We start from the raw sequence: 15,521 nt of genomic DNA, 5'->3' as shown, positions 1-15,521 counted from the left end.
AAGCCCCGGCACGAGCGTACTCAAAGCGAGCGCCACCTGGGATCCCAATTCGATCCAATCAGCAATAGTGCAGGGGATCCGAATTAAAAATACCGTTTCACGCAGTTTGCCGTCGACAGCATCCGAGAAGTGTTCACCTTTCATCCGCTCCAGGCCACTCAGGAGAAGTCGAGCAGCCGCCGCCTGAAATTCACGGGCAAATTCTGCAAACGAGCGGTTGCCTTGCTGAATAGATTTGATGGTGCGGATAGCTTCATTTTCAGCACCGGATCTTGGAAGCGAGCCCTTAAGGCTTGGAGGAACAGCCCGACACCGTCGCGTCTGGAAATATCCTCATCCTGCGAAGAATTCAAAGAGTCACAAACCAGTCGGCTGCCGCCCATCCAAAGAGCCGGAACCGATGTCCACGTGATTTTTTAAGCGTTCAGACCCGGGTATAAATGCGTCATAGTCCCTCCATAGTGAATAGGCATCCCGAGGTTGTAAGGATGAAGTAAAGGGAAGTTTGGGGAAAAGCGGGTCCCCATCCGAAGCGGAGCAGGTATTGGAGAGTCTGTAATATCACTCTCTCTCACGGCCCTTGAAAGCATGCAGCTGGGGCGGCAGCTCGCGCAGGATTGAGCAGCAGCTTAGCCAGGGGCAGGGGCGGAATCCGGTGGAGAGGTGGGGGGCACCAAACGCCCGGTGCAGCTGAGTGTTCTGGTGGGAACCCGGTCCTTGGAAGAGTGGCAGATCGCAGCGGTAGCAGGACCCAGCAGCGTCGCCCCTCTGGCGTTAGATTGTAGCTGTACCAGTGACAGCGTAGACGCTCCAACAGGGCATCCTGTTCTGCTGCTTCTTCAATTCCCTCTCCAAAGGCGGCTAGCTCTCTCTCCTCTAGCGAGTCAATGCATCCTGAATTAGCATGCAAAGCTGCTTTCTCTGTTCCAGTTTGGCCAGTTGGATCTCGTTGAACAGCTGCAGTTAGTTCGCACTTTCGCGTACGCCAAGGCCTGAAACGACTTTCAGCGTTGGCAGCTGTAAGGAGTCCAGTTTGGAGTGTTCAGGACTTTTATCATGGACTGATAGGTTCTGCACATATTGCCGTTGCAGCGAAGTTTGCTTAGCGCGGTCCAATTGAGTTGGATTTCTTCGCTGCTGTTCCGGTCTCTTTGCAGGTTTTCACGCTCTTGCTGCAGCTGCCTCTGCGTTCCTCTTCCCATAGCTGGCGTTCACGGGCCCCATGCTTCTTGGGCATCGCGCAGTCGACCCACTTTCCTCATCCCAGCTCTCTCCTTTGATGGGAGGGAATGGAATCGGATGGGAATGCAGACTTCTTCGGATTCCTCTTCGGCATCGAGCGCGTGGGACATCGTGCCCACCGGTGGCTCCCCGGGGCACTTCAGGTGCAGCTGCTGATCCGGGATCTGGGGGGGGTCGATCCGGGCTGAAATGCGGATACCACTCCCAATCCCGATATAGTCCCGGTTTCAACGGTGAAGTGCGCCGGGCCGGGCCCCAGTGCTATGCCCGCGGTGGATTTCTTGCAGGAGCATCACCAAAATGCGAAGATCCAGGAATCGATTTCAATGGACTCCTGTGTTGCCGCATGAAAGGTGGTCAGGCCCGTCTCCTCCGTGACAGGTTGCATCTGAGGTTTGCTAATCCATACGAGGAAGCTTGGGCAGATATCGATCCACAGGCTCGATCCATAGACAAGCGCCCCAAACGACTCATGTAGAGGGTCCCCATGGTCGTCTCCTGGAGTCCCTCGATCCCAACGAAGTAAGGGAAGACTTCGATGTCGATCACGGGGCGGGAAAGAGTTACCAGCGAGACCCGTTCTCCCGCCGGTTCCTCCAAATCCAGAAGGGAAAGCTCGGAGCCCTCTTTGGGGGCTACCGCGCCTTCCACAGGAATATTCAACCTCTCCATGCCGAGACACCAGAGGTCCACTGCACTAGGAAGATAGGTGAATGAAAGTTTCCTGCCACAATGTAAGGAATTCCATAGAAGCAGAAATAAAAGGCTTTTTGGGTGTAAAAGACCGTTTATTCAGACATCTTAGAAAGCTCACGTACACGCCGTGGCAGGAATAAGATCTCCCGCCAGAAGCACAGGTTATAACTCTGTCCATCCCATCCCCCCTCCCGGATTCCCATGGGAACGGAGGTCTCATCTCCCTCGCAGAGATAAGGTCTCCGCCGCAGAAGCTGGCCCATCGCCCGGGTTGTGGAATGTAGTCAAGGCCAGGCGGCTGACCCGCTCATCAACACCATTGAATCCTTTACAGTGTGTCTAGGTTTGGCACTTTTGGTTGACCAGAAGAAGCATCCCTGGGAAATTCCTTCTTGGCTGCTAGGCTAACTGTTTTGACTGGACGGCCCACACTGGTCAGCTGGTCCTGTCTGTTAGTTGCTAATCTGATCCTGTTGGAAAAAAACAACCCTGTAGAGTTCTGTTTAGATCCCCCAGACTTAGCTGTGCTATTCAGTGGGGAAAATCCTCCTTGGCTCTGTTAAGGGGTGCGGTACTGAAGCGGGGTTCACACCCCAGATAGCAGAGTTTGTGCAACACTCACACTGGAACACACAGCAGGAACTAAGACGCACACAGCTATATCAGCTTCCCAGAAGCGGTCCTTCTTTATTAGGTTCACAGCAATGTTGCTCTCTCTGTCAAAGTGCTTCGCCAGACTGCAGGAAGACAAGAGTCTCACAATACATAGCACACTGCTGCATTATATGCATTTCATCCACCAATCAGAATACCTTTCCAATTAGCTCCAGAAAGAGGCTGTCATACAGAGGTGGTCATATGACACCTGTCATTTAGATTTTGTAGATCAGACTTATGCTCTGACAGGCTCTGTGACCTTGGTGTCTCAGAGATGTTGTGGAAGCAGTTGAGAGCTGCGTGTCTGGGAACCTGGCTGATCAGGAGATGAAGATGGCCTTTCTTTGGCAGTGCAGCTGCGTGCCCAGGTAAAACAGAGCCCTGATGCTGGACTGGGATTGCAGCAGTCCTAGGAGGCGAAGACAAGTTTGGTGCCTGTAGCACTTGTTGGTGGGGACATTGACAGCAAGGAGGGTCTCCAGGGAGAGAATTTTCCCCAGGGAGAGTATGGGGTAAACAAAGAGTAGGCAGGGCTTGCAGCAGATTTTGCTGATCAGCTTCTCATCCTTGGAGGCAGAATAAGATTACAAAGAAGGAGGAGTAAGAAACTGAGGAACTGCTAAATGTTCTTTCTCCACTGACTGCAGCAGTATTCTACTGTGAGGCAGGAACAGAGGTAAAAACACATTTGGCCACGCCCCTCCAGATGTTATGGACTACAGTTCCCATCATCCCCTGCCAGCATCAGCATGGACTCCAGTTTCCATCATCCCCTGCCTGTAGTCCATAACATCTAGGGGGCCGCGAGTTTAACACCTATATAGGTATGTTGTGACAGTGTAATTAATAATGTATTTGAGGGCTTCTGTTATGCCATGGGGGCTTGTTGAAAATGGTAAATGCAGCATTACTGAAGTATATCTAAAAATTCAGCTGGACAAGACCACAGGTATGTGACTGGTAGGTCCAGTATTCTGCTTCTCTGAGTGTAGCCAATGAGAACTGGAAGAAAGTTGGCAGAGTGGAGAGTTAGTTGAAGCAGAGAACTATGTGAGTGGGAAATCGGTTTGAGTCTGAGCGTGTGAATCCTAAGCTGCCTGTAAGAAAGATAGTTGGCAATTGAGAGGATTGGAGAAAAGTGTTGAGAAATGTTGTATCAATGCGCCTGTAATACTCCACAGTGGTTTTAAGTTTTGAATAAGAGGTAACTCCTTTTCGTTCTTCCCTGTTGACTGAGTGAACTGTCTTGGGGGAAGAAACTACATACAGAAACCAGTGAGGCAGCATGAAAGGGAAGCAATCCTTTGTTCCCTAAACTGATAGCTCAGGGAAGTATCTGGGTGAGGGGTGGTTGAAAAGGGAACTGAGTTGCCGTGTCTCTGGGAAAGAGAATTGAGACCTGGTACGCAGAAGGGTCAGAATTCTAAAAAAAACACAAAGGGACAAGGCAGGTTAAGAACACAAGAACATAAGAACTAGCCTGCTGGATCAGACCAGAGTCCATCTAGTCCAGCACTCTGCTACTCGCAGTGGCCCACAAGGTGCCTTTGGGAGCTCACGTGCAGGATGTGAAAGCAATGGGCTGCTGCTGCTGCTGCTCCCGAGCACCTGGTCTGCTAAGGCATTTGCAATCTGAGATCAAGGAGGATCAAGATTGGTAGCCATAGATCGACTTCTCCTCCATAAATCTGTCCAAGCCCCTTTTTAAAAAGCAGCTATCAGAGTTAGTGGCCATCACCACCTCCTGTGGCAGCATATTTCCAAACACCAATCACCGCGTTTAGCGCGTGAAGAAGTGTTTCCTTTTATTAGTCCTAATTCTTCCCCCCAGCATTTTCAATGAATGCCCCCTGGTTCTAGTATTGTGAGAAAGAGAGAAAAATTTATCTCTGTCAATATTTTCTACCCCATGCATAATTTTATAGACCTCAACCATATTCCCCCCTCAGACGTCTCCTCTCCAAACTAAAGGTTGTGAGTCTATGACTGTGTAATCTCACGTGCCCTTCTGAATCTGATAGAAGTTGTGTTGTGTGGTAGGATTGGGGGGCACAGTGTACTTGAACTAGGGACCCTCATGCACTGAAATTGTAAACGTACCAGATACTCGGGTGGTATCATGAATGTGATCTAGGTATTGGGGTGACACCCTGATGGGGTGCTCACTCAAGTTGATCTAATCCACAAGCTGAGCACATTGCAAATGCATCCTTAGGTGCCAGCAAACTTGCCTTCTCAACTGCATTTTCCGTAACAGATTTTTGCGGACTAGCCATCCTGTCATTTGTTACCACTTGCTGATATTTGTCACCCCAGGCCTGCTCCTAACTGTCCCTTCTCTGAAATGCTCTGCGCTTTCTCTCTTTGCAGAAAAAGAGGAACATTGCGTTTATGCAGGAACTCCAGTGTCTCTTCGCTTTAATGTTGGGAACGATCCGCAAATTTGTAGACCCCACAGCAGCACTTGAACTTCTGAGGGGTGCGTTCAGATCTCCTGATGAGCAGCAGGTAAACTCTCACTCCTCTGCTTTCTTGTGTGCTGTCATATTGCCCACAGCTTTCCCAAATCCCTGCTTTCTCAGGATTCCGTTAGATGAGGCTGTTCCTTCATCATATCCAGTCTGTGCCAGGTTGTTGTCAAGCATTCTCCTGCACTTTTCCACCTGATGCCAGACAGCCTTTTTTTTCCCCATCGGGGGTCTGCAACCTGTGGCTCTCCAGATGTTCATGGACTACAATTCCCATCAGCCCCTGCCAGCATGGCCAACTGGCCATGCTGGCTGGAGACTGATAAGGTAAATCGGTTCATCGAACATCCTGGAAAAGAGCTTCCTGATTCAAACCTCTGGAAAGATGTTACTTTTATTCTACAAACACTGCTGGGAATGAATAATTTTTTGCAGGGGGGAGGCCCACATAACTGCTGCTTGCTGCTTGCGCAGTACTTTTTGTGCTCCGGTCAGCTGCCATCCTGTATCGTTTGACTTTCACTGTTCATGCCGCAAACCTCCAAAGTGCCATACAATTAAAAAATGGCAAGTTGTTGAATGAAGAGCAGCCATTGGTTTGGACAGGCAAAATCTATAAGCCAGCAAGAACCAGTGCATTTCCCTTTCAAGATTTGTGTGAAATCTCCCGGCCTTCTTTGCCTGCACTTGGGTGTATTTTGGCTGATCTCTGCTGAACTGTTGGGGAGGCTCTCTTTCCATTGTCTAGCAGATGTGTCCCCTGCTCCCCTTTTGATGATATTTGACTCTCTAATCCTTGCTTCTTTTTAGCAAGATGTGAGCGAGTTCACGCACAAACTCCTGGACTGGCTGGAGGATACTTTCCAGTTAGCTGTGGACATCAAGTAAGTCCCAAGACATGGCTTTCACAATTCGCAAGATGGCAGGGCCCCAAACTGCCAGCTTTATCTTTTCATTGGGCTGGGCACTCGTGAGATTAAGCCAGTTATTTCTCATGAGGGTAGTGTCTGTCTTCAGTGTTACGACGAGTTTCTTGCATTTGGACCACTTATTCACTATCTGCTGATAGGTGTTCTTTGATTCATGGGCGTTATTTGGCTCCAGGAAAGAAGAAGACGTTTCAGTGATGAAACCTTTAAATTAAAAGTTCTAGCTTTTGTTTCATGCTCAATAAAACTTTCTTTTCAGGGGAAGGGGGACATTTGATCAGATGACCATTTTGAATGCTTCCTGTTCACCTCTGTTGTCATGTGCTGTTCTGCTCACAGTGGCACCTTTCAGCACAAGACTTCTTTTTAATTGAATTAAAACATTCTTATACCTCCTTTCCACCTGATCTCTGGTCCCCAAGGGGGTGGACATAAGAAACATTAAAACACTTGAAAAATTAACAACAGCAGGTGTGATTGGGGGTACTTAACACTTTGCCCCAGCAGGATGGAGCTCAGATGCTTCCGTTTGCCCTTTCGGGGGAAACCTGCAGATCCCTGTCATTTCTGTGTGCTCCCTGACAAGGCAGATAGCAGCTCCAGGGAGACTGAAAGGTCCAGAAAACATACCAGGAGTGTGTGTGGGGAGGGGGGGAGGGGAGCAGAGCCCCCCCTCAACAGCCTTGGCAGTTAAAAAACATGCTGGTCAAGCTTTCTCCCATGCTGCACTTTGACGGTTCTGACCTCATCTTCATGGCGTGCTTGTTTTGCTTTCTGTAAGCAGGGAGCCCTTTGCATGAAGAGCCTCATCTTGCAGTCCAGACAACAGCCCAGGCTCAAGCAGATCACCTCAGTGGGCATTTGCATTTAGGCAGGATTCCCCCCCCCCCCATAAACTGAGGCTCATTCCGCACATGCAGAATAATGCACTTTCAAACTGCTCTCAATGGTCTTTGAAGCTGTGCAGAATGGCAAAATCCACTTGCAAACAGTTGTGAAAGTGGTTTGAAAATGCATTATTTTGCGTGTGCGGAAGGGGCCTCAGAAATCGGTATTAAGTACATTTCTCCTATCTTGTATTTACACCACTGTGTCTTTCCTAGCTGTGTTTAAAAGTGGAGCCTTAGATACTGTTTTCAGCCAGCCGTCAGAATTGTGCAATCTGTATCCTTGCTTACGTGGTACTTGTTGTGTCTTCAGCAGTACCCCTCAGGACAAGTCTGAAAACCCAATGGTTCAGCTTTTTTATGGGACTTATTTAACTGAAGGAATTCATGAAGGTAAGTAATTATCATGTCTGAGTGTTTTACTGCTGACCTTAAAATAGTTCTTCTCGACATCAGGTTGCACCTGGCTTGTGGCGACGCCACGGGGGTTCTCACAAACAAGAGATATTCGGAAGTGCTTTTGCCATTGCCCGGATTTGTGTAGCATCCCTGGCCTTTCCTGGTGGTCTCCCACCTGAATACTATCCAGGGCCAACTCTGCTTAGCTTCCAAGACCTTATGAGTGGGCTACCCTGGGGCATCCAGGTCAGGGCAAAAGAAATGCAAAGGTAGTTTGCCATTGCCTGTCTCTGCGTAGACCAGCTCTACTTAGCTTTCCATGTCTGATGAGATTCAGCTAGCTTGGGCTATCCAGGACAGGGCAAAACATAGATCTCTGGTAAATAAAACAATAGATCTCTGAGAACTAATTGTTTAAGCAGGTCGCTGATATTGTGGGTACATTGTTTCACGTTGACAGTGTTGTAATACATGCAAAATGCTTGCTTTCATTTCTTGAATATGACATAGGGACAGTGTTTTCCTAATTGTGTCTTAAGACTTCTTAGCAAACTTGTAACAGAGTTCCTGCCTCATCTTCCATGTTGATTGGCTCTCCTTTGTTACACATGTCTTCATTTAAAAGTGATACGAGCTGTACATACCAGGATGAAAACGTTGCAGATGTAACCTTCATGCAACCAGTGGTTTATAACAAACATTAGTGTGTTTTGTGAATTTAATGTGTAGCTCAATCAGATAGCCAGGCTGCGCAGATAGTCCCTTCCTGAGACAGTACAGAGTTACTGCTGATCAACACTGAGCTGTGTGGATCAGTGTTCTGTAAGACATCTGCACCTTTCTGAGGAGCAGCTCCTTAATCTGCTCTTCTGGCTGCAGCCTGGAGTCTTGGACTTCCTTGATTGAGTCCGTCTATCTCACGTTGGGTCACTCTCTTTAACAGCTGCCTTCAGCTTTTTCTAGCGTGATTGTCTTTTCCAGTGACTCTTTGTTTCCCGACCCCTGTATTTAGGCAAGACCTTCTCCAAAATCGAGACCTTTGGCCAGTATCCCCTGCAGGTGAACGGTTATAAGAACTTGAACGAGTGCTTGGAAGGAGCCATGGTGGAGCGGGAGGCCGAATCGCCGCCATCTGATCAGTCGGTGAAATATGGGCAAGAGGTCAGTGGTGCATAATTCTGCCTTTTTTGATTAGCAGCCATAAAATGAAGGCCAACTTGAACTTCACACATGTGGAAACATATGAAAAGTCCTGTTAAGCCCATGTGGTTGAGGTCCCATGAAACGTACATTGCTTTTGATCGAGTGTTGGAGTGACACATAAAGCTAGCAGGCTTCTTTTGTAAAATGGCTGAGGTCCAACGTAACTTGCCTTGGGAAACTTGCCTTGGGAAGGTTTCTGCTTGTGTTTTTAAGTGTGGTAAAGTCTCTCTCTTTTTGTTGAAGCCTACCTGTACCCGAGTAGGGGGAGAGCAGCTGCCTCCATATTTTCAGAGGGTAAAAGTACAGTGCTTAGCTTTATGGTATGCCTTTTTCATAATTTATATTTTCCCCTCTAAGTTTATGCTTCAATTTCATTCTCATTTTTTATTCTTCTCTGATCTGCCTTTCTAATTTCAAATCATTCTTCAATCACATCCTGCTTCTCTCTGACATATTTCAAGTGACGTGAAACTGGGCTTTATAAATGCACAGCGAAGAGTGCATTGGGAAGACTGAAAATGCTGTTCTTGTCCGCTCCTTCCCCAAATCCTTTCTTGGTCCTACAACTGGCGAAAGGTTGACAGCATTTTGCATACAAGATCTCAAAAGAGGGAATTTGAAATTGGAGGAAATTCCTGAGGCCTTTCTGTGCAGGCTTGATCCGTAGTTGCTGCTTTAGTCTTGTGTCCAGGAAAACAGGGTAGCTGAAGAGGTGGGAACATAACTAGTTATCTTTGTTATTGTCCTGATTGATCAGTCTCATGGTTTAATCCCACTCTTCCTCCAAGAAGTTTAGAAGAAGAGTTGGTTTTTATGCCTTGCTTTTTCTTTAGCTTTAAGGAGTCTCAGAGCCTTCCCTTCTGCTCCCTGCAACAGATACCTTTTGAGATATGTGGGGCTGAGAAAGTTCTGAGAGGACCCAGCAGACTTCATGAGGTAGATTAGTGGGACTGATCCAAGGTTACCTGGCAAACTTCATAGCAGGACAGACATTTGAGTCTAAATTTACCTAATGTTTGCCTTAGTGGATATTAGAGGCGGGGGGGATTCCACTGAGAGTTGTGCAACGGTGGAACCGGCTGCCTAGGGAGGGGGTGAACTCCTTCTCACTAGCTGTCTTGAAGTAGCAGTTGGACAAACACTTGATTTGAGTCTGTGATTATATAATGTCAGCCTAATCCTTCCGTTATACTGATTTTCATAGGAAGCTGGCCCTCTGTGTATAGATAGTGGAGTTTTATTTTTGAGACTGTTGCAGAAAATGTGGGGCTAGCAAGAAAGCATTATTCTAAGTCCCCAGAACCCCAGGCCAGGGAAGGTGAATTTTTAAGACAAATGGTGATGCTGGAGTTTGAATGCTGTTGTAGTCAATCCGAGTTAGCTGTCTTCTCTTCCATATTGTGTGTATCACTGGTTTTCTAAGGATTTTCTAAGAGGATGCTTTTAAGAGGTCTATTTGGGTTCTTGGTTCTTTCTCAGAATACACATTTTAGAGGTGAGATTAAACCTTGGGCTATTTTTAGTGCTGATGATTTTTTTAAAGTCTGCCCTCAGACAAACAAGGTACGCATTAATTGCTGGTGTCAAAGAGACCCCTGAAGTCAGTCCAGAAGTCAGTCTCAGAAGTGTAAAAACCTTCTTGGGGTTTCATTGAGCATGACACTCAGATGCGGGGTGGGAGAGAATCAAACCCCATAGGGCAGTAAACAGATTGAAGAATAGTAAAAGATTGAAAATAGTGTCCCTCCTTTTCCAGACCAACTGGACTCCCCTTTCCTGTCTAGGATTTTAAAAGCATAATGGACCGGCTGGCTACAAATAGCTCCTGATGGAGGGTGTGTTCTGCCGTCAGGCGAGGCTTCCTTGGCAGTTGATGGTGGAAGTCTATTAAAAGCCTCGGAGTCAGAAGTGTTGGCCGAGTTTCTCCAACATGGCTTTTAGAGCAGCTGTTGAAAGACTTTCCAAATAGGTGGCAGTGATTACTGAGAACGTTAAGCCTTGTAGGTGGATAACGCACATACCAAAGGTAGCCCAGATCTACTCTGAAATAAAGACTCACTGGCACTGTCTCTTGGAATGATAACATTGATGCCCCCCCCCCCCCCAGGGGACTGGGCATTACTTTCTGAGATGAATATTTCTATCGGCTGCATTGTAAATGTTTCCTGTACCTGCGTGTGTGTACATGTGCTCTGTGTCAGAATCTTGTAACCATTCATCCTCCTGTCATATCAAAGCCTTTCTGTATCTGCTTGTGTTGCAGCGCTGGTTCACAAAACTCCCTCCAGTGCTGACCTTTGAACTTTCCCGGTTTGAGTTCAATCAGTCACTTGGACAGCCAGAGAAGATACACAACAAGTTAGAATTCTCACAAGTAATTTATATGGACAGGTAAGTGGCGGCGGAGCACGCAAAATGACCCCTCGGGTCCTTCTTAACATCACCCTCACCTGGGAGCTTCAGGCTTTGCTCTGGTCCTGCAGTACTGAGGAGGGGTCCCCTCCCTCCCTCTATACACACTTCATGCAGCAGAGATTCCTTCTTTAGGTTCCTGTACAGCAACAAAGAATTTATTCAGAGCAGAAGAGAAGAAATCACGAAGCTGAAGGATCAGGTAACGCTTCTGCAGCAGAAACTGGAAAGGTAGGTAGTCAGTTTTTCAAATGTGGTCTCCACACAGAGTGCAGTATTTATATCTGGGGGGGAGTAGCCATTGACAACTCCCAGCATTATCCCTTGTTCCTTTTTTTACACTTACTGAAAAAAAATCCCATCTTTTTCTCTAATCAGGATTGAAAGTGTTGGCCAAATCACTTCCCCCTTCTCTAGCTTACCCTCAAACAGCAACCTTGTGATGTAAATTTGGTGAAGGATTGTGATGAGCTTTTGTGGTCGAGTGGAGATTCAAACCCTGTCTTTGAGGGTCCTAGTCTACTCTAATCCCCATGCCACACCCAGTCTTATTCTTTTAGTCAGTGAGCAAGTATGACTTAACTAGGTTGACCATGGTGTTAGGTGAGAGACAGTGTAGCAGGGATCTCCCCCTCTTTACAGTCATTTTGATATCATGCAGCATGAAGGACTGGGAAAGGCCGACCATGAACGTTCTTTTGAAGGTATGCTGGGGAGGGGCTGTTCCAGATTACTGTATCCATTTCCAACCTAGTAGCAGCAGGTTTATCTGTTGGGAGGTTCCGGCTTGCAGGCGGGTTAGGGTGGAGTTGCACAGTCCTTGTGTCTATTTTTGGGGATCTTGCTTCTGTCCAGCAGTGAGTGCACAGCAAGCTGCAATGCTCAAATTACTGAGATGCTTACAATGGGGCAGAATATCCAGCTGAATGGGACCGTGAATCCTGAGTTCCCAGTTGAGCACGTTTGTGGCCCAAACACATTATTCCCACTGGTGTGTGTCTTTTATGCAGATGTAATGCTGCTTCCCCCTTCTCCCCTTTTTGGTCCATTTGTGTTGTACTTTGTGCCAGTGATATCCTAGTTCATAGATTCAATTTTAAAACATCTTATAAATTGACGTTCCCCTTCTTAAGAGCACTTACCTGAGGTTTAAATAGGCAACTGTCTGGTGGTTCCCTGTGTGATCCTTGTTAGCATCTTCGAGTGCTGAGCAAAATAAATCACGCAGACATCCTATAAAGCAATACTAGCATTGGCCATGTGGCTAACAAAACCTGTGAGGATACGGACATGCCAAAGATGCAAAGGGAAACTGGTCACTAATTAAGCCTCTACTTGTTCCTGTTAATCTAACACTAAGATAATAGGGATTCACTTAACTGATCTCCTGTGCTTTTTTAAAGATATATGAAATATGGATCCGGTGAAGATCGCTTCCCGTTGCGGGAGATGCTTCTGTATGTTCTTGAGTTTGCAAGCACAAGGCCTCCAGCCGCAGAACCCCAGGCCAAAGGCTGCACTTCAGGAGAGGCTCCCATGCATGGCAGGTAAACGTGGGGCTGTCCATTTGAAGGTCAGGAGGCTGATTTCGTCAGGTCTTCGGTATCATTTCCATTTATAGTTTAGGTTTCTTCACTGGGATCCAAGGCAGATTACAAGTATGGTAAAAACTTTTCGATCAGTCAGTCCTGTCTCCTTTGCCTAAAATATTTTTACAAAGTCACAGGATGCCATAATTTCCCCTGCTTACTCTGCTTACTTGCGATAGCACAGTTTAAAGCAGGGGTGTCAAACTCATTTGTTATGAGGGCCCTATGTAACATAAATATGACTTAGTTGGACTGGGCCTTGTGTGGGGGGTGGCTGCCTTGGCTGGTGAACCGCCAGCAGGCTCCCCAGCCCAGATTGTCGCTGAGGGGTGGCTTCCTCAGCTTGAGAGGGTTTATCAGCCCGGTGAGCCTGCTGAGGCAAACCTTCCTCCCTGTTTCTAGCCAGCGTGGTGTAGTGGTTAAGAGCAGGTGCATTCTAATCTGGAGAACCGGGTTTGATTCCCTGCTCTGCCACTTGAGCTGTGGAGACTTATCTGGTGAACCAGAATAGTTTGCCCCACCCACTTCATAGGGTGTTTGTTGTGGGGGGGGGGAGGGAAAGGAGATTGTAAGCCCTTTGACTCTCCTAACAATAGAGAAAGGGGGTATATAAATCCAAACTCTTCTTCTTCTTCTTAATCGGGGGGGGGGGGGGGGGGGGGGCTGCCTCAGCTGGCTCACGGGCCTCATAAGCACTCTCAAGGGGCTGGATTCGTCCCCTGGGCCAGATGTTTAACACTGCTGGTTTAAAGTGATGCCTACTGTGGTTGTAAACAGTAGCATCGATCCTCCTGCCTGTCTACTTCATAGGGTGACAATAACACAAACTACTGAAAATGGCGAAAATCCTGTAGCTGTTTCTTGCCCAGAACAAGTACACAGACCCTCCCCGTTCTCCTGGGAACCTGCAGAGGTGCCAGAGTATCCAGCTCCCCGGGTGGGGACAGAGGATGAGATGCATCTCGTCATGACCTGCCTGCAGCGGTGGAGGAAAGAGGTGGAGCAGGACATTCAAGGTCAGTGCCATTCATGTAGTGAATTCTTCTTGTGGATGTGGGGCAGTGACTTAGTTGGGATCACTTAGTTGGGCAAACCTGTGGCACATGTCAGAGATGGCATGCCACAATATTTTGGGTGACACGTGAGCGTTCACCAGCACCCAACAACAACAATTCTACCTGTTTGAGTCATTTTTGTAACTTTTCCTGACTTTTTAAATATAACACATTATTAAGCTTTATTTTTAAAATGAATTAATATGTAAAGAATTGTGCCTGTTTTGTTTGGGGCGTGTTGCGGGGGGGGGGGGGGGGTGACATGCCAGCAGAGTTAGGCATTTCTGAACTTTTGACACACCAAGCCCAAAAGGTTCGCCATCACTGATTTAGGGTGCGATCATTGCAGACCTTAAACCCTGTGATGCAAGAAAATGCCCACACTATATCTCTCAGCACAGTCTATCAAAAATGGAGTTATTTTGATTTTGCACATTTTCTTTCAAGTCTCTGGATCTTTGCAGGGTGCACTATAATGGTGGGAAGAATGCTGTGAGTGTTGGAAGCCTGTGTGTTGAAGGTGAAGCAGGAATGGAGGCAGGAGAAATAGCCATTAGGGTTGGAAGTTCTCTGTGGAGAGGGTTGAACTGGAACTGCTAACAGACCTTGCCTCTGCATTTTTCTCTACTTGTGATGGGTAGAAGCTTGATTAAGATGAGACTTGTCTGTACCAGATATCTGTTTGTGCAAACAGTTCCACGCTGATAAAATCTGATTAAGCATCCTTTGTATTTCCTTGATTCCTTTTGTGTGTGATACACGCTGTTGCAAGTGCAGGTGACCATTGAACTTCCTCCGTTCTAGAGACTACTATCCTTGAGCAGTAGAGAGAGCTTGCATTCTGGAGGACATGCAATACACGACCCCTGCATTACCTGCATGCCTTTTGCTGCAAGAGTGTGTGTGCATGCACCCCAACATGTATTCAGACTGCAATTGGCAGTGGAATTAGAAGTGTGAAAGGAAGGGATGCAGTAGCATCAGCTATAAGTACTGAAAATGCTGTTTTGGCTATTAGGCCTGCAGAACTCCATGGTCCTACTTGCGGAGTCCATTGAGCTGATGTATGTGGATCATTCCCTCAATCAGGTAGGTGGTCTGACTTCTCACTGGGATCTTCTGTATCATTTTGCTGGCCCTAACAAGCCAGACGTTTACTCTTTGTGTATGAGGTGGGGGGGGGGGGGTAACCTTAATTTGGGGGGCCAAAATCCATTTGTATGATGTATTTTGTCCTGCGCTCCAGTCCAGAAGAACCACCAAAGCAGCTTATGGATGCAGTCTAGTTTCTCTTCCTTCCAGCCTAGCAGCATTCTGGGATGACATCTCTTCCATATGACGTATCTGAGTGGGCTAGTGGAGTGGCCCCCCCTCCCGTCTCATGGCCTTGATTGCTGGCAAATGGATGTTCAGTCTCTTGCTGCGCCTCCTTAATCTTCTCTCCCTCCCTGCCCCAAAAAGAAGTCTCTCCTGTCTGTCAAATAGAACCGAAGAGGGGGGTGTTCAGCAGCCTCCACCAAAATACTGAGCAGTGGCGGCGGCAGCCGTCTGTCAGTTGCTCCCCCTCTGGGTCCCTGGCTGTTTTGCCAGCTCCTGTGCTAAAGCCATTTACATTTTGTGCTCCAGGCAAAGTTAGATGTGTATTTATCTTTAAATATTCTGTATAATTCCATGCAAATGTCACAATGGTTGCTTTGCAGTAAGATTGCTAATGGCTTCCTAATTTTATGCCTGGCACTAATTCCCATTCTTGCCACTGGTACCATTACTCCTCTTAGAAACAATCTACTGGGTCCCTGCAGCCTGTTAGTTGAAAGACACATAATTTTAAATCTTCTGGTCTTGCTCTGAGAGTCTTCTGCCCTTTTCCTTTGTAACATCCAGACTGATATGCCGGGAACATTTTGGGTTGTGCAGAACCTGCCTTTTAGCTCCTGTTCTCAGCAAGTCTTACATTTTTAAAAGTCTGGTTATGTTTATGAAG

The 15,521-nt window shown here is 47.2% G+C and overlaps 1 protein-coding gene across 9 annotated transcripts in view; it reads left to right on the top strand.

The window, feature by feature from the left end:
• The window catches only part of USP28 (ubiquitin specific peptidase 28), a 42,075-nt gene that overhangs the window by 14,143 nt on the left and 12,411 nt on the right, over positions 1-15,521 (top strand). For 5 of the 9 annotated variants that reach the window (XM_048512992.1, XM_048512991.1, XM_048512990.1 and 2 more), the window contains exons 7-15: positions 4,966-5,103; positions 5,874-5,947; positions 7,193-7,272; positions 8,291-8,439; positions 10,745-10,872; positions 11,029-11,124; positions 12,297-12,440; positions 13,293-13,498; positions 14,556-14,626. In XM_048512992.1, the coding sequence (XP_048368949.1) occupies positions 4,966-5,103; positions 5,874-5,947; positions 7,193-7,272; positions 8,291-8,439; positions 10,745-10,872; positions 11,029-11,124; positions 12,297-12,440; positions 13,293-13,498; positions 14,556-14,626 (1,086 nt within the window). Of the gene's footprint in view, positions 1-4,965; positions 5,104-5,873; positions 5,948-7,192; positions 7,273-8,290; positions 8,440-8,724; positions 8,802-10,744; positions 10,873-11,028; positions 11,125-12,296; positions 12,441-13,292; positions 13,499-14,555; positions 14,627-15,521 lie in introns of those variants that run through there. The other 4 variants (XM_048512997.1, XM_048512996.1, XM_048512989.1 and 1 more) reach the window with 2 other exon arrangements.

Source organism: Sphaerodactylus townsendi, linkage group LG12 (assembly GCF_021028975.2).
Source record: "Sphaerodactylus townsendi isolate TG3544 linkage group LG12, MPM_Stown_v2.3, whole genome shotgun sequence".
Taxonomy (NCBI): Eukaryota; Metazoa; Chordata; class Lepidosauria; order Squamata; family Sphaerodactylidae; genus Sphaerodactylus; species Sphaerodactylus townsendi.
The sequence above is the reverse complement of the archived record's forward strand: the minus strand, read 5'-3'. Positions and strand labels throughout refer to the sequence as shown.